Source organism: Oryzias melastigma, linkage group LG13 (assembly GCF_002922805.2).
Source record: "Oryzias melastigma strain HK-1 linkage group LG13, ASM292280v2, whole genome shotgun sequence".
Lineage (NCBI taxonomy): Eukaryota > Metazoa > Chordata > Actinopteri > Beloniformes > Adrianichthyidae > Oryzias > Oryzias melastigma.
In genome coordinates this window covers 20,914,102-20,938,698 of record NC_050524.1, presented here as the reverse complement: position 1 = coordinate 20,938,698, position 24,597 = coordinate 20,914,102, and the positions used below count along the sequence as shown (strand labels likewise).

At 41.0% G+C, this 24,597-nt stretch overlaps 3 protein-coding genes across 9 annotated transcripts in view; all 3 read left to right on the top strand.

Annotated features, from left to right (window-relative positions):
* LOC112149072 (alpha-2-macroglobulin) overlaps nt 1-7,156 on the top strand; it is a 9,302-nt gene extending 2,146 nt beyond the window's left edge. Inside the window, exons 8-24 of the mRNA XM_024276521.2 lie at nt 319-445; nt 525-646; nt 868-919; nt 1,053-1,136; nt 1,223-1,402; nt 1,597-1,672; nt 2,922-3,078; nt 3,159-3,233; nt 3,579-3,741; nt 3,824-4,011; nt 5,496-5,708; nt 5,884-6,005; nt 6,277-6,367; nt 6,439-6,507; nt 6,602-6,707; nt 6,789-6,913; nt 7,032-7,156. Of these exons, the coding sequence (XP_024132289.1) occupies nt 319-445; nt 525-646; nt 868-919; nt 1,053-1,136; nt 1,223-1,402; nt 1,597-1,672; nt 2,922-3,078; nt 3,159-3,233; nt 3,579-3,741; nt 3,824-4,011; nt 5,496-5,708; nt 5,884-6,005; nt 6,277-6,367; nt 6,439-6,507; nt 6,602-6,707; nt 6,789-6,880 (1,917 nt within the window). The 3' untranslated portion in view covers nt 6,881-6,913; nt 7,032-7,156. The remainder of the gene's footprint in view (nt 1-318; nt 446-524; nt 647-867; nt 920-1,052; nt 1,137-1,222; nt 1,403-1,596; nt 1,673-2,921; nt 3,079-3,158; nt 3,234-3,578; nt 3,742-3,823; nt 4,012-5,495; nt 5,709-5,883; nt 6,006-6,276; nt 6,368-6,438; nt 6,508-6,601; nt 6,708-6,788; nt 6,914-7,031) is intronic.
* A 1,044-nt stretch (nt 7,157-8,200) lies between these two features.
* Nucleotides 8,201-18,947, top strand: LOC112149179 (tubulin-specific chaperone cofactor E-like protein). Of its 5 annotated transcripts, none has more exons than XM_024276706.2 (11): nt 8,201-8,794; nt 10,735-10,994; nt 11,440-11,656; nt 11,872-12,011; nt 12,612-12,793; nt 12,876-13,132; nt 13,455-13,581; nt 13,674-13,790; nt 14,170-14,254; nt 15,331-15,533; nt 18,013-18,947. In XM_024276706.2, the coding sequence occupies exons 3-11, from the start codon at nt 11,509-11,511 to the stop codon at nt 18,089-18,091; spliced, it is 1,338 nt and encodes a 445-aa protein (XP_024132474.1). In that variant the 5' UTR covers nt 8,201-8,794; nt 10,735-10,994; nt 11,440-11,508; the 3' UTR covers nt 18,092-18,947. The 5 variants fall into 5 exon arrangements, 4 of the variants coding, with proteins under 4 accessions (XP_024132474.1, XP_036070676.1, XP_036070675.1 ...); XM_036214783.1 differs by having other exon boundaries at nt 14,170-14,281; nt 15,336-15,533; XM_024276705.2 differs by having other exon boundaries at nt 8,203-8,794; nt 14,170-14,281.
* A 1,019-nt stretch (nt 18,948-19,966) lies between these two features.
* Nucleotides 19,967-24,597, top strand: part of usp2a (ubiquitin specific peptidase 2a) — a 35,155-nt gene continuing 30,524 nt past the window's right edge. Inside the window, exons 1-2 of one of the 3 annotated variants that reach the window (XM_024276712.2) lie at nt 19,967-20,200; nt 23,407-23,499. The gene's annotated coding sequence lies outside the window, so the exon portion shown is untranslated. Of the gene's footprint in view, nt 20,201-22,738; nt 22,817-23,406; nt 23,500-24,597 lie in introns of those variants that run through there. The other 2 variants (XM_024276710.2, XM_024276711.2) reach the window with 2 other exon arrangements.

The following is a 24,597-nucleotide window of genomic DNA, read 5'->3' as shown; positions in this document are numbered from 1 at the left end:
CTTCGCCCATCAGTAGCCGAGATAGGCTCCGGCACCCCCGCGACCCCGAAAGGGACAAAGCGGTCAGGAAAATGGATGGATGGATGGACTTATGCAGAAATGGGATTGTTGTTTGGGAGCATCGGAGCTTCCTTTAGCTGTCAAAAAAATTTTACAAAAAAAAAAGAACAAAAGTGAACTAAAAATCTCAACCAACACCAAAACATTGAGAATCATTCCAGTATGATACTCACTATGAACAAAAGCGAACAGACAGAAAAATAATTTTATTTCTTCAGTTCATGAAATTGACCTATAAAAACCTTTTTTTCTGAACAGGTCAAACTGACTTCCACTCACTCCCCGGATTTGTCCATGACACAATTTTCCAGTGACCTGTGCACCTACTGCCTGTGTGGCGGCGAGAGCAAGGCTGTCAGATGGACCGTAGCGCCAACAGTCTTGGGTGAGGCTTTGGTGGCGAAGAGTTTTAAGAGGCGAAAGGTTTTCAAACACTCACGAAAAGGTTTGCTGATCTGTTTCAGGAACTGCCTCTGTGACGATAACTGCCTCAGCTGTGGACGATGGCACACTTTGTGAGGATCACCCCGTGGTTGTTCCAGAAAACGGTCACACCATCGTGAAGAAGAGATCTATCGATGTTAAGGTTGGTGATGTAGACAGACACAACCAAAAAAACGAATTTTGCATGAAGTTGATTTTTTTTTCAGTTAAAGTTAAGTTACTTTGTTTTCTTATTTCACTTTTGAGCAAAAATGTCACCAAAAGCTTTTCATTATTTGCCAAACAAATTGCTAAAATTTCCTTAGAAAGTTAATGACTGATAATTGATTGTTTCTTTTGTTTATTTCTCCAAAATTCCCCCAGACCGGAGGCATTGAAATAAGACAAGTTGAAAGCTGGCTGCTCTGTTCTAAAGGTCGGTTTATGCACTTTTTTTTTTCCATTTTTGAATCACGAACACTTTAAAATAACAGTTAGAACCTCATCCATGTTATCAGACGTGCATCGTGGTTTTGAGAAGTTTGAACACTTTTCTGTCTGTTTAAAAGGTCAAGTTGTGAGTGAAGTCATGGGCGTGGAGATGCCTGAAAACGTGGTTCCTGGATCTCTTTGTGTCAAAGTGGCAGCGATGGGTAAACGCAGCAGATCATCTCCACTCCTGAACTTTACATTTAAAATCAAATATGATTCCAGTGTGATCCTCCACTCCTCTGCGCAGGCGACGTCCTCAGCCGATTGGTCCAGAACCTGGGACAGCCTCTGGACTTTCCTTATGAAAATGGGGACTGGAACATAGCATCCATGGCGATCAACATTTATGTCCTCAACTATCTGAAGGAGACTCATCAGCTGGAGCAATCCATGAAGGAGGAAGAGGCTGTCAGCTTCCTGAAAAAAGGTACATTTCTGTTAGTTCCTGTTCTGAACTGATCAGAGAGTCGAAGGAAAATCATTGTCGAAGTTTCTCTGTTCACTAAATTCATCCTGAATTTAGGACAAACTGTTACTGTGATGTGTGAAATCCACGAATCATGTTTGACATCTGTAATTCAGTATGTGTGATGCTGAACTTTGGATGGATCTCTGTTGCAGCTTACCAGACCCAACTGTCCTTCAAGGACAAAAGCGGAGCCTTCAGCGTCTTCAGATCAGGACAGAGGAGTTCTTGGTGAGTACAGGACTTCTTATCTCTGGAAGACAACATGACTGATAATACTGTACAGGATTACGTATCTGTGACCTTTTACGCAGTTGTGTTAAAGTTAAAGTACCATTAGTTGTCGCACACCTAGGGGTGTATGTCATTTGTTCCACATTTGACCCATCCCCTGAGGGGAGCGGTGAGCTGCAGACACAGTCGCGCAAAGGAGGCATTTAGTGGTTCAAGCCCCAATCCAACTGAGTGTTAAGATGGGAGGCATTGGGCCCCATTTTTAGAGTCTTTGATATCAATCGGCCTGCAATTGAACTCACGACCTGCCACTCTACCAGAAGACCACTGAACTGGTGTCAAGTCTTATTTTTAGAGAGTCAAAACCGATGATGTTCTGAGCATTTTAACCTGAAAACTGCACACACTTCTTGCATTTTATTCCAAACATTTTGCAGTTCTACTCAGATTCTCTTTTGTAACCCTGTTTGGACATTTCTATTGTTTTCAGGCATAAAATAAACCAGTAAGATGTCAGAAACTGCTGTGTTATTGATTTATAAGTAATGTTGATTTTTCTCCAGTAATTTCTTAAAAATAAATCTAAATTCATTATCTCAATCTATAAACTCCTAAAAACTCACTCAAATCATCTTTGAATTGGTTTTTTCATTAGGATTATGCTGTTTTTGGCCAAAATCTAAAAACCTGTGTCGTTTTCTAAGACCATGGCCTCAGACTTTGCAGTGCTGACCCTCATTCGAGCCGCTTCACACTCAAGCCGGTCCAATCCCTGCTGGAGGTTGTGGCTCAGTGAAGCCAACAGGACAACATCATCTTCAAAGAACAGAGATGAAGTCCTGTGGTGCCTGAACCAGATCCCCTCCAGTGGCCGGCAGCTTCTAGAAATTCTGTTCATAAAAACTAAGAACAGAACTTGTGATGGAGGTTAATTATAACCTTAATATGTTTTTGGTGTCAAAAACTTCACCAAATCATTCTATAAACATGTGAAGTTCTAATTAGGGAATGCAGGACTGAGATATTTGCAATTATAAAACTAATTGATATAGCCATATATTAAATCGTCTTCTTTTCATTAGAAAAGTAATAAAATATTGTTCTGAAATATGTGTTTTCTATTAAGTTGAGCCACTTTGTTGAAAAAGTGTTTTGTTTTTGTAAGACAGAATCCCACAGAGCAGAAGGTGGACTCAGTGGGTTTCTCCTGATTGTCCGTCTGTGCTGTGATTTGTCTGTTTTTCAGGCTCACGGCTCTGGTCATGGTGACTTTGTACCAAGCTCAGCCTTTTATCTTCATCGATGAAAACGTCATGAATGAGGCCAGGAAGTGGCTGGAATGCCAACAGCGAGAAAACGGTTGCTTCAGAGTGTTGGGCAAACATTCCACCAAAAGGAAGGGGGTAATCAGAAGGCAGATCCAGTGTTTTTTAGAGCGCCCCCTGCTGTTGGAGGCAGTCTCTTTCATTGTTTGCCTCCGCAGGGCTGTTTGGTTGATGAAGTGGCTTACAATGCTTTCATCCTCGCTGCATTTCTGGAGATGGGAGTCTCTCCAGATGTGAGTATCTACAATAATATGATGTGCATTCCTATTTTTTCTAAAATTTACATTTAATTATCATTAGTTGTGGTCAATCTGTGACCTATGGCTTATAAATACAGTACAATGTTTATCTATGACATTTTTCTTTTGCAAGTATCTGAAACTTGGTAACAAAAATCCTGTTTCTGTGTAAAACTAAATTATTTTGATGGCAATTGGAGCTTTTTTTAGATCAAAACATTGAAATTCTGCTACAAAAACCTATATAAAATCATCAAAAGACTAAAAAACTAGAGCTCATTTGCAGAAATTTGCAGTTTTTCATTTCATTGTGTTCTTTGCTGTCTCGATCTGTAAAAGGACCCTGTGGTGAAGAAAGGCTTGTGCTGCCTTAAAGAATCCATCAAGGATCTTCAGAACCCCTTTGCTGCAGCTATATCTGCATGGGTCTTCACGCTGGCAGGAGACCTGGATCACCGCGCCGAACTGCTGCACTACCTCGACAAGATCGCAATCAAAGACAGTAAGAAATCCTAACGGTTGATCCAAAGGTCGTCGCCATCCTCTGACTTGACCCCAAACTGTGTGTGCTTCACCATTTTTAGGAGACTTCATCTACTGGACTCACGAGGAAACAGAAACTTCTGTGTATTCGTCTTTGCTCATCAGCTCCTACGTGATCCTGGCCAAGCTGACAGTCACGGGTTCTCCAGGAGATCTCAAATCTGCATCTTATACCTTTAAGTGGCTGGTGGAGCAGCTGAACTACTTCAGTACCTTTTCTTCCACTCAGGTAAAGCTGGAAATTAAATAGTGGTATGTTCAGTTTTACCATCAATTTCGAAGTTCACAACATCTCCATCCAATAGAAGATATATTTTTATATTGATTTTTTTCTTCAAAAACATTTCTTTCTAAATTTGTTTTATCTGTCTCCTCAGAGACAGGTTTAGCATTAGCATTAGCTTTAGCATTAGCACTGATCTTACAGAAGCAGTTGTTGCTGACAATACACTTTTAGTCCCATCTGCTCTTACGGGTATCTGCGGGCAAAATATGTTTAAACCTGTATGGGGTATGTAGATGACCCACAGAATAAATCAAGGTCGTAAACCACTCAATGAACCTTTAGGGAGAAACCAATGGATTGAATATGTTGGTCACAACAACGTCAATAATCATTGGAGAATTAGCTAAAAGAGTCTTTGGTGGACTGGAAGGAGAAAGAATCAGGATTTTGGAGTAAATTCGGTCCATGAAGATCTTCACTTCCTCATCTGAGTTAACATTAGGCTCAAAATAATACTTCTGGACATTACCGATATTGCTTGACATTTTTATGTAGCAACGGTAAAGATTTACGTAAACGAGACACAGCTATCATAATCAGACGGGGGGATCAGGAATTGGAGCTTCTTAGCTCAGCTCCAAAAGCCACGCCCCCTCAGAGGAGATTTTGGAAATAATGGCTTCAAATCAACATGAAAAATGACTTTTTAAGACATTTACATTGTGGGATTTTGTTCAAAACTTAATAATCATAATTAAAATATTACTGGGAATGTTTTTTTTTTTTATTTAAAAAAATTGTCAACGGGGGTCTTAAAGATGCGTCAAGAAGAGCTGCCATCAACATCCAGAACCAAATGCCCTCCCTATCATTAAAAAAGAACAAAAAAACTTTATTTAATTGGCAATCCAAACAGTTACTATGGTATTGATTAGAGGCTGGGTGAATTGTATAATTTCTGCTCCCAGTCAATGACGTTAGGTGCCATCTTGTCTGCAGCTAGGCCCTTCTCAGATCCAACCGCTCTTCTCTAAGACCCTCTATTGACCTGGGAAACCCCAAATCCCCCAGAACCCGTACAGATCAACCCCATAGGGGTACATGTGACTAAGGCTTGATTTGGAAAAAGTTTAAGAAATGTGTAAAAATAAGCTAAAAATACAATTGTACATTGAGTATACATATGATTTCCACTTGTTCTTAGCAGAAACCAACCAGTTTGATGTCTAAAATAATTTTAGGTCTCTAGCTTTGGCTGCTGTCCATCTTAATCATGTTATATTCAAATTCATGTATATTTCAGCATCAACTAAGAGAAGTTTACCTGCAGAGAAAGGTTTATTGTCTGTACTCAGCAGTCACTTTGAGGTCTCCTTGGTTGGTGGGAGGGATTTCCAGTGTGCGGTTTGAAAGCAGTCATGAGAGATCAGGATCAGCTGACTTTGATGTTTCCGGTGTTATAAATTCACATTATGTGTATGTTACAGGACACAATGATGGCTGTTAAGGCCATAGCCCTTTACTCCAAGTGCATGTTCACTCCTGTGTGGTCGAGCACAGTCAGCATTTGGTCTCCCAACGACCAGATTGTGTTTCATCTGACGCCCCACAACAAGCTGCTCTACCAGGAGATGGTGCTGCAGGACACAAAAGGAAAATACAATGTGAAGATGGAGGGCACGGCCTGTGCTTTGGTGCAGGTTTGTGTATATTTATCATGAGATAAATATCTGCTTTTCATTCTAATGGAGCTGTTCAAATGCTGATAACATGTCATTTGGATGGATTTTATTTTCCACTTTATTTTTATCATATTAAAATGGGGACCAAAAACGTATTAGAAGTGATTTTCATTCTTGTGTTCTTGTTGGGCAGCTTTCTCTTCGATACAAAACAGTGAAGGCTGACCCCAACACCCCTCTGAGTGTGGAGGTGAAGCTGCAGCTCCACCCCAGTCGCTCCAAGAGGCTCAAATTCACCATGAAGATAGTTTCCCTGTGAGTAATCAACAGACTGCTTCTGGAAACTTCAGGCTGAAATGATGAGCATTGTTTAAGAAGATGACGGTTTTGATGAATCTGAAGTCCTTACCCAGATCTGTGAAAGTAAACACAAAAACTAGTAAACTTTAAAGTTCTTGACGTTTCTCTTGGACGCTGCTCATTTGATGAACGGTGTTCAGGTCCTCGCCCTTCTAGAGTCGTCCTTTTGCTGTAGCCTTGACTTTACCATCATGAGCTGTTCCACACCTGTAACATGTCATTCCAGGTACAGCGGGCATCAGTCATGCACAAACATGGTGGTCCTAGAGATCCAGCTCCCCAGTGGATTCTGCCCTCTCCCACAGTCTTTGCGCAGTGTAAGTCCCTACAGCCGCTTTAGTTTAACTGGAGGTGTGAGAAGGTTTGAGATGAATGGTTGTCTTCACAGCTCAGGAGCGGTGTGGATGTGGAGCACGTGGACTACAAGGACAAACGTGTTTTTGTGTATGTGCGCAAGGTGGGTGAAATTCTCCAGATGGAGCTGAAGAGGGCTCTCTTTGATTTTTTTTTTTTTTCGTCTTTGTTCTCACTGCATGTCTTTGCCTCTTCAGCTACATAAGGATATACCAGTCATCCACAAGCTACACCTGGTGCAGGAGTACTTTGTCTTCAACAACAAGGCAGTAACTGTCCTGATCTACGACTACAACAATCCTGGTAACTTCTTCAGATATTTGCTTCTGATTCAACGTCCTGACACATTTCAGGTTTGAAGGCTTCAATTTTGACTCCTTTCAGCCGTCTCCAGTGTGACACAGTACTGTATAGCTTCCTTAGCGAAAGACGAGTACGAGCCGTATCACCACCACCATCACAAGGACAGGCATTGACTTTGATCGGCCTGACGAGCACGAAAAACACGGGTAACAGTGGAATTTGACGAGTTTTAAACCCATCAGATTTGTATTGAAATAAAGACAAAGAAGGTTTTGGGGATAAAAAATATGTCTTGAATTGTTCTATTTGTTTTCTGTTTTGCAGATCGAGAGGAAATTTCACTCAAAGGAAACGTCGTGGTCCAAGGAGCTTTGGCTAGTTTTTCACTGGATGCCGCAATCTAAACAAACTTATTTGTAATAAAATCTAATAAAATCTTCTGAATAAAATATTTGCCTCCCGGGATTTTTTGGCGTATACTTGTATAAAGGGCGGCCGTGGTGCAGCGGTAGGGCGGTCGACTCCTGATCAGAAGTGAGCGGGTTCGACTCCGCCTTGCCCGCCCATGTGTCGAAGGGTCCTTGGGCAAGACGCTGAACCCCGAATTGCCTCTGGTGGGAGGTTGGCGCCAGTGTTCGGCAGCGGAGCCACCACCAGTGTGTGAATGTGTGTGTGAATGGGTGAATGGGTCTGTGACTGTGAAGCGCTTTGGGCCCTTGAAGGAGGGTAGAAAGCGCTATACAAGTATACGCCATTTTTTTTATAAAAGAAGTAACAGCAAAAGGATTCAAAAATGAAGCCTACAAATACCATGGTTTGAGGTTACTTTTTCATGTTGAAAATATTTTTTTTAATCAAATACCTAAAAAATGTATGTTAAACTGAATAAAAACTCCTTATCCAAATGCCAAAACAATATTTGAGTGAACAGAGCAGAACCGATTTGGACTTACTGACACAAGCAACTCTTCATCAGTCTTCATTCGGAAATGTTTTGTGAAAAATGTTTTGTATTATGCTTCACATCATCCAACAAAGACAAATGTTTCCAATGCAACAACACAAAATACATACTGGACTGTAGAGGCATCACTTTCTGAGGCTCCTGTTTGTAAAACACCTCTAAAATATAAAAAAGGGCTTTAATCTCTAACAAGTCAGTGGATAAACTGTTTATGTCAATGGTTTATTTTTAATGACCGTGAATATAATACACCCCCCCCCCCAAACTTAATTATTTGCAATAAGAAACAATAAGAAAAAAAATTATCTAAAAAAAAAAACAAAAAAACAGGGTTAATATGATGTAAAATATTCAAATATCTGTTGGGTCATGTATTTAGTGATATCTCACTCCACACAAAAAACACAAAACAGAATTAAACATATATATTGTGCTTGTATTTGTCAGTTTTTTGGCATTACCTTTTGTAAAATTGTTATTTTAGGATCTTCACCTCCTTTTTGTGGTCACAAAGCTCCTGTTGGTCTTCCATTATCTATGTGCTCTGCTTCACTGAACTGTTTGATGGAAACAGCGGATGATTCTTGGTTTAATGTCCTGTCAGGCTGTTGGTTCCTCAATAAACCAGAAGGTGTTTGAATCAGCTTTTTATTTATTTATTTTTATTTATTTATTTTTGAGGCAGACAGTTTTACATTAACAGCAAATCTAAAATTGATGTTAACAATGAGAGACAGAATGTGAAGTAGAAGATTCTAAGAAATCATATCAATTTTAGATCATATAAAGAATGATTTGTACGTATTTATTTTTGTACATTGATTGGATCAGAAAATATAATAAATAATAATAATAATACCTTACATTTATTTAGTGGTTTTTATATTTTCAAATGAGTTTTTTCTATCTTAATAAATAAAATTATTATCTTGTTAAATAAAAAAAAATAAAAAATTCGCTCAAACACGACACGAATCTTTTAGAAACCCTTTTATATTAGGCGTCTGCAGTCATTCTGCTGATTTAAAAGCTTTGGAGCTACGTCACTTCCGGGATGCGGGGAAGACCAGATGACAGCTGGTTTGTTTTCATCAACAAGGACGCTCCACGGTGGACTCTCCAGGTTTGTCGCGCGGCTGTTCGCCACGGTTCCCGTGTCTGCATTTATGTGGACATATTTGTGTCACGCGGGTGTTTCCGCGCGGTCATTCACGTCGCTGTTTTACTGTCATTCTTCACGGGCTGCGCCGCGCGGCTGACCGGACTTTGAGCAGCTGACCGTGAAGCCCAGGAAGCCCGCGGAGATGTTCCTCCTCCTGCCTCACAATGAAGTGAAATACAATCTGGATCCGGTTTATCCCCAAATTTAAATTTATAGACATCTGGCAACATTTTTACAATTATGTTTTTAGGATTTTTATTTTGTATTAAATCTGTCTTGTGGCTCTGAGGACCAAACCCGGTTAAATGTAATTTAATAATCATGTAATATTCTGGATTTCTCTCAAGGAGATGAAACCAGATCTGAAAAGGTCAATGGTGAGTTTCTATTGTCTTCTCTGAAGTCACTGGTGTTTATGATTGAAGTTCATTTGGGTCATAAAGTTAGCGATTTTTCTCCAGTGGAAGGTGTGCTTCAGATAGAATCACTGGTTTGTTTGTTTTCCTTCTTTCTAACTGATTTCATGGGTAGTGTTTGAGCTTGTCCCAAAAGCCAAGGTCCACGACTGGGGTTTGGGCTGCCAGGCACCTGCATCCAACCCTTTTGGACTTAGACTTAGCTTTATTGATCCCATTGGGACGGCACCCTTGGGGAAATTAGGTTTTCAGCAGCTTACAAAAGTATACATAATAAAAATCTCAATGTAAAAAGTATACACTAGAATTAGATAGAATGGACTCTAGATAGAATTTTGGACTCTCCTGCAGGTGATGGGCCCATGGGAGGGTTGTTCCATATCATCTGTTCAGTCTGTGGAGAGAGCCCAAGCCATCAGGCACTCGCCTGCAAGGCCTGACCCTAGAGTGGGGCCCTGGTGACCCCAACCCGGGCGAGTCCTAATGTTCAGTATTCATAAAGGGGGTTCTGTCTGACCCATTCTTTATCTGGATCATCACCTCAATGTCTATAATGGGAGAACTGGTTTCCTCCTCAGATCACTCAAGCTCCCAAACTCTTCCCCCACGTTAAGCTGGCGGTTCATGGAGGTGGTTGTTGTGCCGTTTAATTGTGATAATGAGAGAAACTCTCAATTTAACGGTCGATCTTCATTCCAATACTCACCCTATGGTCAAGAACTCTAGGTCATGACCGAAAGAATGAGGTCCCGAATACAAGCGGCTGAAATGAACTCCTTTATGCTGTGTTTACACTGGGCATGCAATCCGCATTCACGGACGCTCAAAGTGGAAATTCTTGAGCGTGCGTTTATCCTATTGTGTTCACATTGAACAAGCAGAGAGGGGCTTCCCTTTCTTTTTCCTTTGCTACTGTTTTTACTAGCTTATGTCTACCACCTACAGTTGGAAGAGTTTTGATGTGAATTGGCAACATGGTGCAAATCTGGTGAATCTTGCTCCAGGCCAGGGTTTTTCCATCCGATATTTGAGAGACTTGTGTCATAAAATTTCAGACGGGCAGAAATCGGAGTTATTACTTTCTCCGACATGATTAATTTTCAAATAATTGGCACCACCATTGATTAAAAGATGAAACATTAATACCAAGTCTGAGTCTCTTGATTGGTTAATGGTCAACCTGGTGTAACTTTCAATGCATGTTCAGTGATATGTACATAGAGCTCGAAAATTGTCTTAAAAATGTATGTAACAAGATTTTTGAACGCTGAAGCCCGAAACACACAAATAGACGCGTTTACAAAAACTATTTTATTGAAAGTGGTAGCTTGAATGCACGGTTCCCCCAGAGGAGCTGGAGGAAGCAGTTGGGGAGAGGGAATTATAAGCATCTTTGCTTAGAATTCTGCCCAAATAACCCAGTACAGAATGAGTGGAAGAAAGTGTATGCATGGTTTGAGCTGACATCTGACTTTTCCCCTCCAGGGTCACACTGGGAATTCCCTCCCATGCATGAGGTCAAACGTCCAGCCAAAAACTAGCTGCAATTCCTTGGGACCTGCTGTGGACGGATGCTGGACGCCTCAGCAGCAGAGGTCAGCAGCAGTTCTCTCATCCTGGTTCTGAAAACCCAGCAGAACTTGCTCCTGAATTCGGTGATCCAAAACAAATGGTGTTTCTGAGGGACCTTCAGCACAGGAACACAGGAAGGAGCTGAGCTGTCCCATCATCAGAGCTCATTTCAGGTAGGACAATATGATAACAGCATCAGGTCTGTTCCTCCAAATGAAGGCGGAGCTTAAAATACATGAGAAAACTTTCAGGTTGATGATTATTTGATTAATCCAAACTATTGTCCATAGGTGACACTTTTTTAGCTTCTCCAACTTCAAACTGTTCACTTTTTTATCAGATGTAGAATAGTGAAATAGAACTGCAGGTTCTCCAATTGGTTCTGTGAGCTTTGAATTTGTAGTTTTTTGACTAATAAAAAAACAAAGTGTTAAAATCTCAATTTTCTGCAGATGTTCTCTTATTTTTCAGGCTGCAATCATTTAATTTGATCTGATATACTTACAGAATGCACATTTAATGCATAATGAATGTAATTTTACATTAGAAGTGTATTTCCGTGGTCAAAGACGAGGACAGACCATAATAGTAAAGTGGCGTGCTTGCATGTTTTAACAGTGAAAGCCTGTCAGAACTGGCAGTCATTCTCCTCCAGAGCTGAAGGAGGCGCTAGTCGGTAAGAAAGCCATGGAGCCACCAGGGAACATTGGGGGCTGTTCTTTCGTCGAGGCGCTGAACGAGAAGTACAGCCCGGAGAACTTTCCGTGCCGCAGGGGGCCTGGGATGGGGGTGGTGGTGGTGCCCACTGCTGGTGTTCAGGGCTCCCCCATGAAAGGTGAGTGCCCCCCACAACAAACCTGTTCAGGAGATGTTACCTTCAGCTCTGCGTCTGCTGCTGAAATCACGTTTTCCTCTCAGATTTGAGGATCAATCCGGTTGTCCTGCGGGAGTTTTTTGTTGCTCCAGCTTCAGGCTCACCCTAAATTAATGACCTTCTCTAAGTCTGTGGAGCCCTAATGGAACTACTGCTGCTTTCCACTGTTCCTGCAGATCGCCTGAACCTGCCCAGCATCCTTGTGTTGAACAGCTGTGGCATCAGCAGAGCAGGAGATCAGGTGGAGATCGCTGCCTTCTGCTCCCACGTCATGGAGCTGGACCTGTCCCACAACAAGCTGCGGGACTGGAATGAGGTGCTGGTCCTGCAGCTTCCTGAAGGGCTTTTTTCAGATCATTACGCCATCAATAGCAAAAAGACTTTATTATTGTAATTTTTCCAGAAGAAGTTTGTCATGTAACAACCAGGATGTACAGAGACCCAAAGGTTAAAAGTTCTCCTTATAAATCACTTTTGGAAATATCAAACATTTTTTTTGATTTCTCGTCCATTTTTCTTGAAGCTTTTCCCAGCTTGTCTTTACACAGAGGCTGGTGACACCTGGACATCTGTGTTTCATCAGTGAATTAGAACTTACGCATTGAAGTTAGTCAAAAATCTCGCCTGTTGCTAACCTTACACTCATATGTTTTGTGTGTTGCGTTTAACCGGGAGGAACCAGAACCAGAAGTGTATCACAAGCTAACAAACAGCGTTTAACTCCAGCATGTTGGTTTTCAGAGAGAACAGAATGACAGCATGAGCTGCAGATGGACCGGCTGCTCGATTTTAGGGTTTTACAAACAGCTTTCTGCAGTCAAATTCCTGTTAAAATCTAATTATTTTAATCAGAAATTCATTTTACAGAATGTTTTTTGTCTTTACATTGATCGATTTTTCATCTTTTTTTTCCCAGATTAGTAAAATTGTTGTAAATATTCCCAACGTGGAGTTTATCAACCTCAGCTCCAACCCGCTGGCCGAGTCACCTCTGGAGCCTCACGTGGCTCGAGCCTTTTCGCGCGTTCGCCGCCTGGTCCTTAACAACACCCAGATCTCCTGGGATGCTGTGCTGATGCTGACTCAGCAGATCCCCGAGTAAGAGAAAAGTCATTATAAAAAAACTGCTCTTTCAGAAAACCGAACGCTCCTCATTGTTTTCTCTGCCGCTGTCCTGCAGGCTGGAGGAGTTGTTCCTGTGCCTTAACGAGTACAGCAGCGTGAGGACCTCCAGCACCATCTGCCCCACGCTGCGCCTCCTCCACATCACAGACAACAGCCTCCACGACTGGGCCGAAGTCCGCAAGTTTGGCTCCATGTTCCCCAGCCTGGACACGCTGGTCATGGCCAACAATAACTTGGCCTCCATTCAGGACAGCGAGGACATCCTTCAGCGGCTCTTCCCCAACCTCCGCAGAATTAATCTTCACAACTCAGGTCGGTAGATCTAAGTTCACCTCCACCAGTTAATGTGTTTCTGAGGGAAAGCTCTGTGCACTGGTGGTTTTGAAAAAGATTTTAATTTAAAGAGTCTACAAATGAAAAGAAATCTTAAACTTGTTTGGATTCGTTACAATTAAGAGTTTCTCTGCTGCTAAATGCAACAACAGAGAAGCAACTGACCCTGCTCATCTCCTGCAGTGAAATGAGCCAATCTCATTCAGATGAAAGCTGGAGTGTCGGGTTTTCCAGAGGAGATCAGCTCCATGGAAGCTCCTGTCAGTCCTCCTGACTGTCCCATTCATCATTTCTTTGGTAGGTTTAAACCGATGGGAAGATGTTGAGAAGCTCAACTTCTTCCCTAAGTTGGAGGAAGTGCGACTGCAGGGGATTCCTTTACTGCAGACGTACACCAACGCAGAGCGCCGCAGCCTCATGGTGGCACGGTGAGTCGCAGAGCTGGAGTGGACCTTCACAACTTTCCTCAGCTGTTGGATTGAACATGACTGTTTCATTTTATGTCCATGTTGTGGCGCAGACTTCCTTCCGTGTCGGTGCTGAATGGCAGCGTTGTGACTGACAGTGAGCGGGAAGATGCAGAGAGGTTCTTCATCCGTTACTACTTGGACTGCCCTGAGAGAGAGCTGCCCTACAGGTGTGACAGCTGATGCTCTGTGTTTGTGTCTGTGTTTTCTCTAACAAAACCCAACAGCTCAACAGGCCACACTCTACACTATCATACAACAACGCAGGCGTCAAATACACGTCTGAAGAGCTCCAGATTCCACCAGATTATTTACAGTCATTTTATATAAGTGAGCAGAATTCAGATTTAGACATATTCAGGATTACAGTTTAAAATGTAAATTAAGAAATAAGTGAAAAGAATACTCATTTAAGTAGCTCTCTCTACTGGGTTAGATATTTTTTACAGTCATTTTCTTTGGATAAAATACTTAACCTTTTGCATAGTAGGATATTATTAAATGCAGCTGCTTGTCTTCATCCAAACTCTTATGTTTTTTTCTCCATAGATACCATTCCCTTGTTACCAAGTATGGGAAGCTGGAGCCTCTGGCTGAGATCGACCTGAAGCCTCGCTGCAGGGCCCAGGTGGAGGTGCATTGTGAGGAGAAAGTAGAACATGTTAGTCTGCCATTCTGTAATGCTCTCTTCAGAAAGGTTTTCACACAATAAGACTTACAGAGGCCATTAAGGTCCCACTCAAATCTATTTTTATAGTCTTCCCAGTAGTTTTCTAAATATTATCGTACAGTTTTTAGCCTCTGTCGTTTACTAGGACATATATTCTGCAGAGCGGCAAGAGTTCATTTGGAATTCACCTTTGAATTGTTGGCAGGACCATTGACGGAAAACAGCCCCTTCCTTTCCTGTCATTGTTGCTGAGAGCTTTCTGTTTAAACTCTCTCCCACTAGCTTACAGCCCCTCACACCCCAACCCACAATCTAGTCGTCTACCAATGGATGCATCAGAATGGAGCTGAGATGTGACCTTTCCAACGTATTATCTACGAAACAAATAAGATCTTTTTCCAACTGCTTTTTTGAAAATCAGCTCCTGATTCACAACAATTTGAACAAATAAATACTCCGAAATTTGATTTTAAGGTTCATTATATTTATATATGCCCTCTATTATTTGAAGAAAACATTGAAGGCAAGAAAAGTTGTTCCATCTGAAACTTGAGGCCATCTTCTTGTTAAAGGAACTTTTTTAACCATGGAAAACTCACAGTCAATTTGACCACTGATTTTATTTTATTTTATTTTATTTTTTGATTAGCTGCTTTTAAATGCTGCTAACCAAAATGAACAAAGAAATGAAAATATGTCAAATTAAATTTAACCTATAAAGACCCAGACCCATTTTTTCGTAAAATAAAATTATGTGGAAAATCCCTCAAACTAAGTTGACCATAAAAACATTTTAGACATTTATCTGATACACTAATGTCACTTTGGGTTCTTATGGGTTAAAAGCTCAGAAAAAAGTGTTAAATAGTTTGACATCCTGGATCCTAGTATCATTTTGAGTCAAAGAATGCATGAAGATGTGGTTGTTGAATCTCCCAGAGTTCCTAGGAGATCATCTGCAAGAGTAAAAGAGTAAGAAAAGCAACAAAAAACAGACTTTCGTGCAATTACTTAGATAAATGGTTTGTCTTTTCTTTCAGCTCAGTATCCGCCTGGACCAGACTGTAGCAGAGCTACGGAAGCAGCTGACCACAGTGGTCCAGCTGTCCACCAACAGCATGAGACTTTACTACATCAACAAGGGCAGCGCCTTCGGTCCGGAGGAAATGAAGTACAACGCTCGAGTGCTGCACTCCTACAGCATCCAGGATGGAGATGAGATCTTGGTTGTGCCTAAAACCAAGTGAGGAGTCGCTCTGAGGCGAACAGGAAGGAGCTGCTCAGCCCTGTTTGTTCATTTCTGAGCTATTTTTAAGTGATGACTGGAGCAGCAACGCTGGCCCAAGGAGACAAAAAAGGAAAAACGTTTCAAAAAAAAAAAAAGAAAGAAACCGGACGTATTACACAGACGAGCACTGGAATGAGCTGACGGCAGCAGAGCAAGCTTACGCTAGCTCTCCGCCTCACGCTTCACAACACGCTCACAGCAGGAGCCACGAGTTGACAGGGAGACATGTCGCTCTCACCTGCACTGTCAGCTGAGGGGCGGAGCTTTGGAGGAAAACAGCCCAAAGCACTGTCAATCGGTGCAACACTTTGAAGGCATTCTACGCTGTTGTAGCTAACCACCAAAGTTAGAAAATGCTGGGTCACATTTAAGAAAAAAATGAAATTCCTTCAATAATGGGTGATTTTAGACTAGCAGTGCACAGTGAGCGAAGCTCTAAGACCCTATGAAGTAAAATGTGTATTAATTCAAAAGATTTTATGCTATGAAGAATTCAAATTTATACCTTTTTTGCATTCATAACTTTATCATGTACTTTATCAGTATGCAGATAAATGATCAAGTATTCTCCTGCCACATCTATACTGTGTAATCTTCAGAATGCAGCATAGCTGGATATAACATGCCATAAATCAGGCATTTAGGCTTAGTGTAGAAGATACATGGAAAAACTACATACACTCACCGGTCACTTTATTAGGTACACCTGTCCAACTACAGAGCATCTCTGAAAGCACAACACGTCCGAAACTTGAGGCAGATGAGCTACAGCAGGTGTCACTCCTGTCAGCTAAGAACAGGAAACTGAGGCTACAATTCACATTGGATCACCAGTATTGGACAATAGAAGACTGGACAAATGTTGAGTCGCCATTGATGATAGGGTCAGAATTTGGCATCAACATGAAAGCATAGATCCATCCTACCTTGTCTCAATGGTTCAGGCTGGTGGTGGTAGTATAATGTGTGGAGACACACTTTGGGCCTCTTAGTACCAACTGAGGATGGTTACAACACCCCAGTCTACCTGAGTATTGTTGCTGACCATCCCTTTATGACCACAGTGTACCATCTTCTGATGGCTGCTTCCAACAGGATAAGGCGCCATGTCATACAGCTGGAATCATCTCAGACTCTTGAACATGACAATGACTGGACTCTATGGCTTCCACGGTCACCAGATCTCAACTCAATAGATCACCTTTGGGATGTAGTGGAACTGGAGATTGGCATCATGGATGTGCAGCCCATAAATCTCTAGCATCTGATGCTATCTTATCAATATGGACCAAACTTTCTGAGGAATGTTTCCAGTACCTTGTTGAATCTATGCCATGTAGGATTAAGGCAGTTCTGAAGGAAAAAGGGGTCCAACCTGGTACTACCAAAGTGTGTCTAATAAAATGGTGGGTGAGTGTATAAAAATAATAAACAAGTTACAGGGAAATGTTAGAGGGAACAGTATAGGGAAAATGTGATACTTTATATCGTAAGGGTTCAGGGATCACCATGGAAATAACTGCACACCGACAGACGTCAATTTCAAAATAAAATCCTGCACATCAGCCACTGAAAATCTGACATTTCTTTAGAGTCAAAAGAAAAACAAACTCATGGAACAGGCCTGGATTTAGGTGATGGGACCCCAAATATCTTGCTGGGTACTATTTCAGCAAGTACTTTGGTCTATTTGGTCTTTGGTCTATTCCTTAGGTCTCTCCAATTTGGAGGGTTCCTTGTTTGAACTCCATGTTTTAGCTCCTTCCATTGATCTTTTTTTATCCCTTCATCCATGTTTTGCTCTCAGCTAAATGTTGGTGTTTTTTGATGTTCTGCTGGAAGATTTCTTACCTGTGAACTTTCTGACATGAATCGGAGCATTTCAGTCCAGAACACTGCAATTGTTTTGAAACAATCTGCACAGATTAAAGACAGATTAACAGATCTGCACAGATTAAACAACTTTTAACGTGATACACATTGCTGATCAAACTGTCATAGACACTTATTATTGTACCTTGTTCTTGTCTAGTCTACGTTCAAAGCTGGTCATCAAAACATAAAGTTTAAATAAGTGAACTATCCCAACAAGGATTGCGAAGTGCAGCACTTCCCTTATTCCTAATCTTATTGCTCTGCCCCTCCCTCGTAATTCCTAGACAATGACTGAATAGGTCTTTAGTCGTGGTTTTGTTTACAAACTTTGGTTTGAAACAGAAACGTCTGGTTGACAGCAGCCTTTAATAGAGACCAAATGCAAGGAACAGGGCTTGATCTGGACCAAGTTAAGCAGACTTGGTCCAGACCAACTGGCTGTTCCAGTCTGAATTCATCCTCTGACACTTGAACTGTAGTCTCTTTGAAGTTTCTTCTGGGCTCCTTGGTTACCATTCACGTTCTCTCTTTTATTTTTTTCTACTTTTTTTTTTTTCAGCCTCATCAAGGGAAGTTGTCCTCGGTCCTGTGGACCATGCCTTCTGCATAATCTGTACAGCTGGACTCACAGGAACTGATTGGAGATGCCAGACTTACTAATCACAGGTTCAAAGACCCCTGTGAAGGAGACTCACTCCTGAGCCCAACATGTCTTAAAGCTCAAATAGTTCTCTTCCAGAGGTGTTGTCATTTTTGTCCAGACCTATTTCTTTAGTTTCCTGTTAAATTAATCCTGTTTGATTTTCATTAGTTGATTTCAATCTTTTTTTTATTTTTTATTTTTTTATGAAGGACTCCTAACTGTTTTATCGCTGCAGGAGGCAGATGCTGTGTGCTGCCCCCTACAGGTTTCTCTGAGGAAATGCCTAACCTGCAGGAACCCGAAAGACCATCTATTCTGGATGTTTCGCAATTCTATTCAGAACACATTGTTTCTGTCAGAGACATTTTTTTAAATAATCAGTGATTTTCAACTTATATACTTCAGATATTTTAAACGAGTCATGTACTTTAGATTATAGCTTTCTCCCCACACAAATGTCTCACCTTACAGAATTGCACACTTGAATAATTGTCTTAAATTCTTTTTTTCTCTCTCTTTTTAAAAAGAATTGTTTTAAATTCAACTAACTTTTATCTAAATGTCAAAGTTATTTATATTGATGTTGATTTACCAGTACTGTTTTGTATTCCCTGAAGTTTAGTCCATCACAGTTTTTCCAGTTTGAGTTATTATTAGTTTGAATGTGTTTCGGCTGACCATAAACTAATATGGGAAAGACAGAACGGATTTCTCAAAAAATATCATACTGTTCACTGGACAGTCTCAGAATACATTGAGGCAGAAGAGTTTCAGCTGCACCACATTGCACTGCTCACCTGTACTACAATCAATGAACCATAAATTGAGAATAAACTCCACAGTTAACAAAATACTGTCTGGTCTGATAAGTTTTACATTCACTTAACTATTTTAAAAGCTTCTAACTAAAAACGTGCATTTAGCTGACCCCAAATCTGAGCAGATTACATGCAATAAAACAGAGATGCAAGTTTGTGGTTTATTTTTATTTAGAGTTAGATATTTTGTGTAACATACTGGTGACCAGTCTGGAGTGTAGCCTGACTTTGCCTAACAGTTGCCGGGACAGACTTCGGCAACATTGTGACCCCGAAAGGGATGTGTTTTATATTAAATTCTAAATTGTAAATGCATTTTCCAATTGCTGAGTCTGAATTGCATATTGGACATTGACAACAGGGGAGGCGGGATTTACAAATTTTGGCAGGTGGGACCCGTCCTGATGAGAGTCTGACACATTGTGTTTTAAGTTTGAATTTTGGGGAAGTAGGTAGTAGACTTAAATAGATTGCTTTCTAGAAGGGAAGTGAGACGGGTCCTCTATGTCAGAAAACAACTTAAAAAAAAAACCCAGAATTTTTTCAGGAGCAGATTTTTTTATATGCAAAATACTATATATATATAAACACATCTCACAATATAAAAACGTTTAAGTTGTTATGCTTCCCACTAGTCAACCCTACATCAAACAAAATAAATTAAATAAAAAAGAGAAATCAAATATATTTTTAAAAAGGGAGTCTGTTAATTAAAAATAAAAGCTTTAACTAGTATATTTGTTGTTTTTCTTTGTGAGTGATTTTTTTTTTCTACACATGCTAAATACATTTTAAAGATCTGTTTCTTTACATATTTTAATGAGATATTTTTTTTGTAATAAGGGGCATTTTGTTTTGTGTATTAAATATTTAGCTAATATCACAATTAGATTTATTACATATGATTCAAATGCCTGGAAGCTCTTTACTTCCGGGATGCTGCTACAGTGTTTACGTTCATCGCCTTGGCGATGCGGCAGTAGGCGGGGATCCGCGATGACGTATAGAGTCCAATCCATAGACTGTATGGTCCAATCAGAGGCCCGCTCAGCAGCCGTGCTGACGTCACCGTTAAAGCGAACTGAACCGTTGCTTGGTTGCTGAAACTCTACTACTGCTGGGGTCAGGAGGAATGGCCGAATGCCAGCGTCAGCCCCGCTGAAGCCTTCCCGCGGCCGTCGTCTCTCCGCGTGAGCCTTCATCTACGTTGGAGTGTCGAGCCTCGTTCTGGTGGGGGAGGCGGGAGGGACTGGACTCCGCCGCCCGGGATGGTCCTCTCCTGTATGGTGAGTACGGCAGCTCTCCGTGGGGCTGCTCCGCCCGGACACCGAGCCGTGTCCGTTTCCCGTCGCTGGTGGGATTTAAAGGCGGAGCAGTCAAACTTCTCCGAAAGTCTCCGTTACGTCGGTGTAACTACAGAGGAGAGACGTTTCTCCACCATGTTCTGACTTTAGATATGTTCTCAATCGAACCGTTCTGGACACATTTGGACCAGAACAACTCTAGAAAGTTCCAACCCATTGGACTTTAATGGCGCCTGCTTCTTGGTTGTCATGGTTCCTTCGTGGTCGGTTCTGCTGTCCTGGTTACTCAGTGTCGGCCTTAAGAAAGTGGAGCAGACTGAACTATTCACTGCGGTTCCGTTATCAAGTCAAGAACCCGGGATAACTAACCGGGGTCAGTCAGAGCTGGAATAGTCAACCGGGCTAGAACCGCTAATGTTTCTGTGGAAAAACCGTTTAGACATTTGATAGGTTCCCCAGCGTCTCTGGTTAAACCCAGTTTGATTTATATTCTAACATGTGACTGATTTTATTTTAAAATACCATACAACTATAATTCTAAAACACACACACAAGGCAGAGCATTACAGTATTTGTTTAATATAATTTTATTATTTAGAGTATAAAGGAATAAAAGTTAAGTTACAAGAAATAAAGTTTCAATAAATAAAAAAGAAAAAAAGTTTTTATTTGAAGGAAAATTACGATCATGTCTGCAATTAGCTCAGTGGTATCCAACCATCAGGGGTAAAATCCAGTGTTTTTAATGTGCTGGTCCCAAATTTGGAAAGATTCATTGACTGACATGAAAATTAGACTGGGTGATCTCTCCTGGGATTCTGGCATTTCAAACTGGAAGTATCCACCTGCTCCAAAAAGCCAAAATCCTATAAATTTCTATAGAGAAATAATCTGTTATTACTTAGTCGTTTTATTTGTCAGAATATGTATTCTCGTTCTGATAGCTTTTCTTAATATGTTCTTGAGAATCCTCTTTTTCTGTAGTGTGTTATTCAAGTTATAAAATCAGATGCCTCAATAAAAAGTAGATGGAGCCTGCTGGCCCCCACATCTTCAAAACATTTGATTTACAGTGGTTTCAAGCTCACTCCTAAATGGGGAGAGTGGTTGCCATAGAAGCGTTGACACAGACCGCCTCGGACCAATCACTGATTTGATGACGTCTGGATCGCAAAAATATGGCGACTGAATTGACTTCATTTGGTTAGAAGTAGAAGATGACATCACACTCACTCGGTCCAGTTCCCATATATAGTTGAACCCCACATTACTCCTGGTGGTTAAAGAGGGGCATGTGGATGTGTGTGTATAGGTTAATGGTAGTAAAACACTATATAAGTATACGACCAAAGACACATCAGACATCTAAATCACCCACAGAACTTTCATAGCTAAACTTTACACGGAAGGATGTACAGCAGAGCATCAACGAAAGAGACAGATTTCACAATGTGATGAAAGATGGAAGAACTGTAAAGAATAGTTATGTGAGGAAAATGTTGGATAGAACGGAGAAGAGGTGGCTGCTGTGGAGCAGGGAGTAGCAAAGATGAAGGGAGGAAGAAGAGGATAGAGAGTGTAAAGGCAGTTGGTCCTGACAACATTCCTGTGGAGGAATGGAAGAACATAGAAGAGGTTGTAGTAGATATTCTGACTGAGCTGTTTTACAAAAAGAGATCTGGCTCCATGTGCAGAGATTAAGATGTTGATGTTGAGGATGGATAGGATCAGGAATGAATCCATCAGAGGAACATCTTGTCTTAGAAGCTATAGAGGTAAATGCGGGAAAGCAGAGAAAGCAAAGTGAACTTTATAGATCTGGAATTAAGTTCCACAGCAAATATCATCTGTCACATGAGCTACTGGAACATTATTTAAGCTGAAACCATGAGCCCAGAGCTGTGGGTTCTGCTCTACTTCCAGCTTTGCTCCTCTCTGTAGATGTAGCGTGACATGTCAACTGTTCCCTTGTTCTAAGGAACGATACCAGCCATACTTAAACTCTGTGATGACCCGGAGAACCTCAGCTACTATTGTTTAAAGGCAGGGTTCATCCTGGACAGGTTTGTCACATGACTACACAATTACATCTACTATAGAGATAACTTAGAGGTAACAATGAACCCATGAAGCCTGTTTTGGGACTGTGGGAGGAAAACTGAGCAGAATATGCAAACTCCACATAGAAAAGACCCTGCTGGGATTTGAACCCGGTCCTTCTCACTCTGAAGCGAGAGTGCTAACCACTACACCACTGCATCCACATCAAAATATTTCAGCAGAGGCTTTTTTAAGAAATTACATCTTCATATTTTATTTTAAAAGAGAATAATTTGTTTGCTGTGGCATTGCAGTGATATGATGTAAACAAATCTTGGTTAAGGCGTAGATTTATTCTCTGTACTTAAAGAGGAAGCCGGAATGCCTGAGAGTTTTGAGAGACCTGCCGAGCTCATCAGCGTCTGCTATATTTACCAGCAGCGTAACTTGATCTATGGCATTCTTGATGGCTGGACTCACATTAGCCTCTCATGCTCAGAGTCCACAGAGCAGCTTTCTCGCTGGTTTCTATCGTCCTGGACGCTCAGGACTACGAGGGTGAGCAGTCGATCCCGCTTTAATTGACGCTTTTCCTCACTTTTAATGACCCGGCTTGACGATAAATGCTTTGTTGACTGCTACGCCTTTCCAAACAGGATAAGGGACTGTGTTTTATTCTGGCATAAATAACCCCCCTTTCTGTACATAGAAAACATATTTTATTTTTAGGATTAAACCTTATGTGGACCTTTTTTTATAGCAGTAACTTTTTTGATTGGTTCAATAAACAGATTTTGAAATCACTTTTAATGATCACTCTTGAAACTTTAGGGAAATGCAGATTTACTAGGACTTTTAGTGTTTCATTATTAGTGTTGACATTTATAAAACAGATTATTTTTGATTGTCTTGAGTGTGCCTTGTCTGTAGTTTGATTTGGGAAACAGCACAAATACAGGACACACTGTACTTATCATTCCCCTGTTACCATGTGGTGTGTCTAAACTTATGTTCACAGGATTTTTTAAATAAAGTTTCTGCGTTTTGATACATGAAGTGTGGTTTCGTGCCAGACCACAGCCATTCTTTTATTTTCTTGCCTTGTTTTTCTGCCTGCTAACCGGTGGGACGTGTTCTTGTTTCCACAGAGCTGATTGTTGTACACACTGAGGGCAGCCACAGTAGGATGAGCTGCCTCACAGCCCCCCCGATCTTCAGGGACTAACACACACATACAGCAGGTAATTACGCCTCACGTCGTCAGCTCTCACACACCCGCCATAAACATCTTAAATCTGATGAGAAACATACAGAAAAGACTTAGATCCTGATTCTGGTCGCTGCACATGTAACTGTATGTTTTTTAAAATCAGAACGAGTAGAGATGAGCCAAGGACACGACAACAAACAGCAACAAACTTCAGATAAGAAACTCTTCCGGAGGGAGGAAGACCCAAAACAAAAAACTCCTCAACATCTGGACAAAATGAACTGGAGTCATTTTAGTTAACACCAGTGCTTTAGCTTCAGTGTTGACATGTTTTAACTACCCTAACTTTTAAAATGTTTGCTCAGTTATTGTGACTCCAGCTAATTCTGAAGCAGAGAAAAGCGCATTTGTGCCGTTATTTAAACCGTACGTTAGTAGTGTGTTACATGACAGTGATAAAGACCCACTCCAATGAAAATGTGTTTTTATCATGTTCTTGTATCATTTTTCTTCATTCAAATTTTGAATCTGAGCAGCCAAAAAAGTGCAGTTTTCTTCGACCAAGCTAGTATCTGGCTCAAAACTGTACAGCTGGATAGTTCCAATGCTGCTCACCATTTTTGTTGCCCAAAAATGTTAGCTTGGGGTTGTGAGGGCCTGTAAGGTAGCGGCGGGAGAGATTGTAAACAAAGTAATGATGAGAAGTGAGCACAGGCTTACTCCCCACTAACACTACACAACTCTGAGGTGAATTTCTAACGAACTCCTGCCTCTCTGCAGAAACTATGTCCTAGAAAACTACACAGGTTTTTGAGATTTTGGCTAAAAATGACATAATCATAATGAAAAGACCACCAGGAACACTGAAAATAGTTAAAAAAGAGGATAAAAGCGAGACTTCAAAGGGTTAATCAAGTGTTCACTATGAGGGTCATTACAGAAGCAATGCATTCCCCATTCAGTCCAATGTAAAACAGTTTTTAGCCTATTTTTAAATGGGCTTCAGTTCACTGATTATAAATCTGTCCAAGATGAAAAAATCATGAAGTCAAAATCCTGCTGTCAGTCATTCCTAATTCCACCAGAGGGTCATCCAACCTCATTCCTTTTCTTTTCTTTCAGTCATTAC

Coding starts and splice junctions, on each gene's coding strand:
- LOC112149179 (XM_024276705.2), top strand. CDS start 11,509: ATGGAGCCACCAGGGAACATTGGGGGCTGTTCTTTCGTCGAGGCGCTG. Junction 11,657..11,871: donor TCAGGGCTCCCCCATGAAAG/GTGAGTGCCCCC, acceptor CTGTTCCTGCAG/ATCGCCTGAACCTGCCCAGC. Junction 13,791..14,169: donor GAGAGAGAGCTGCCCTACAG/GTGTGACAGCTG, acceptor TTTTCTCCATAG/ATACCATTCCCTTGTTACCA.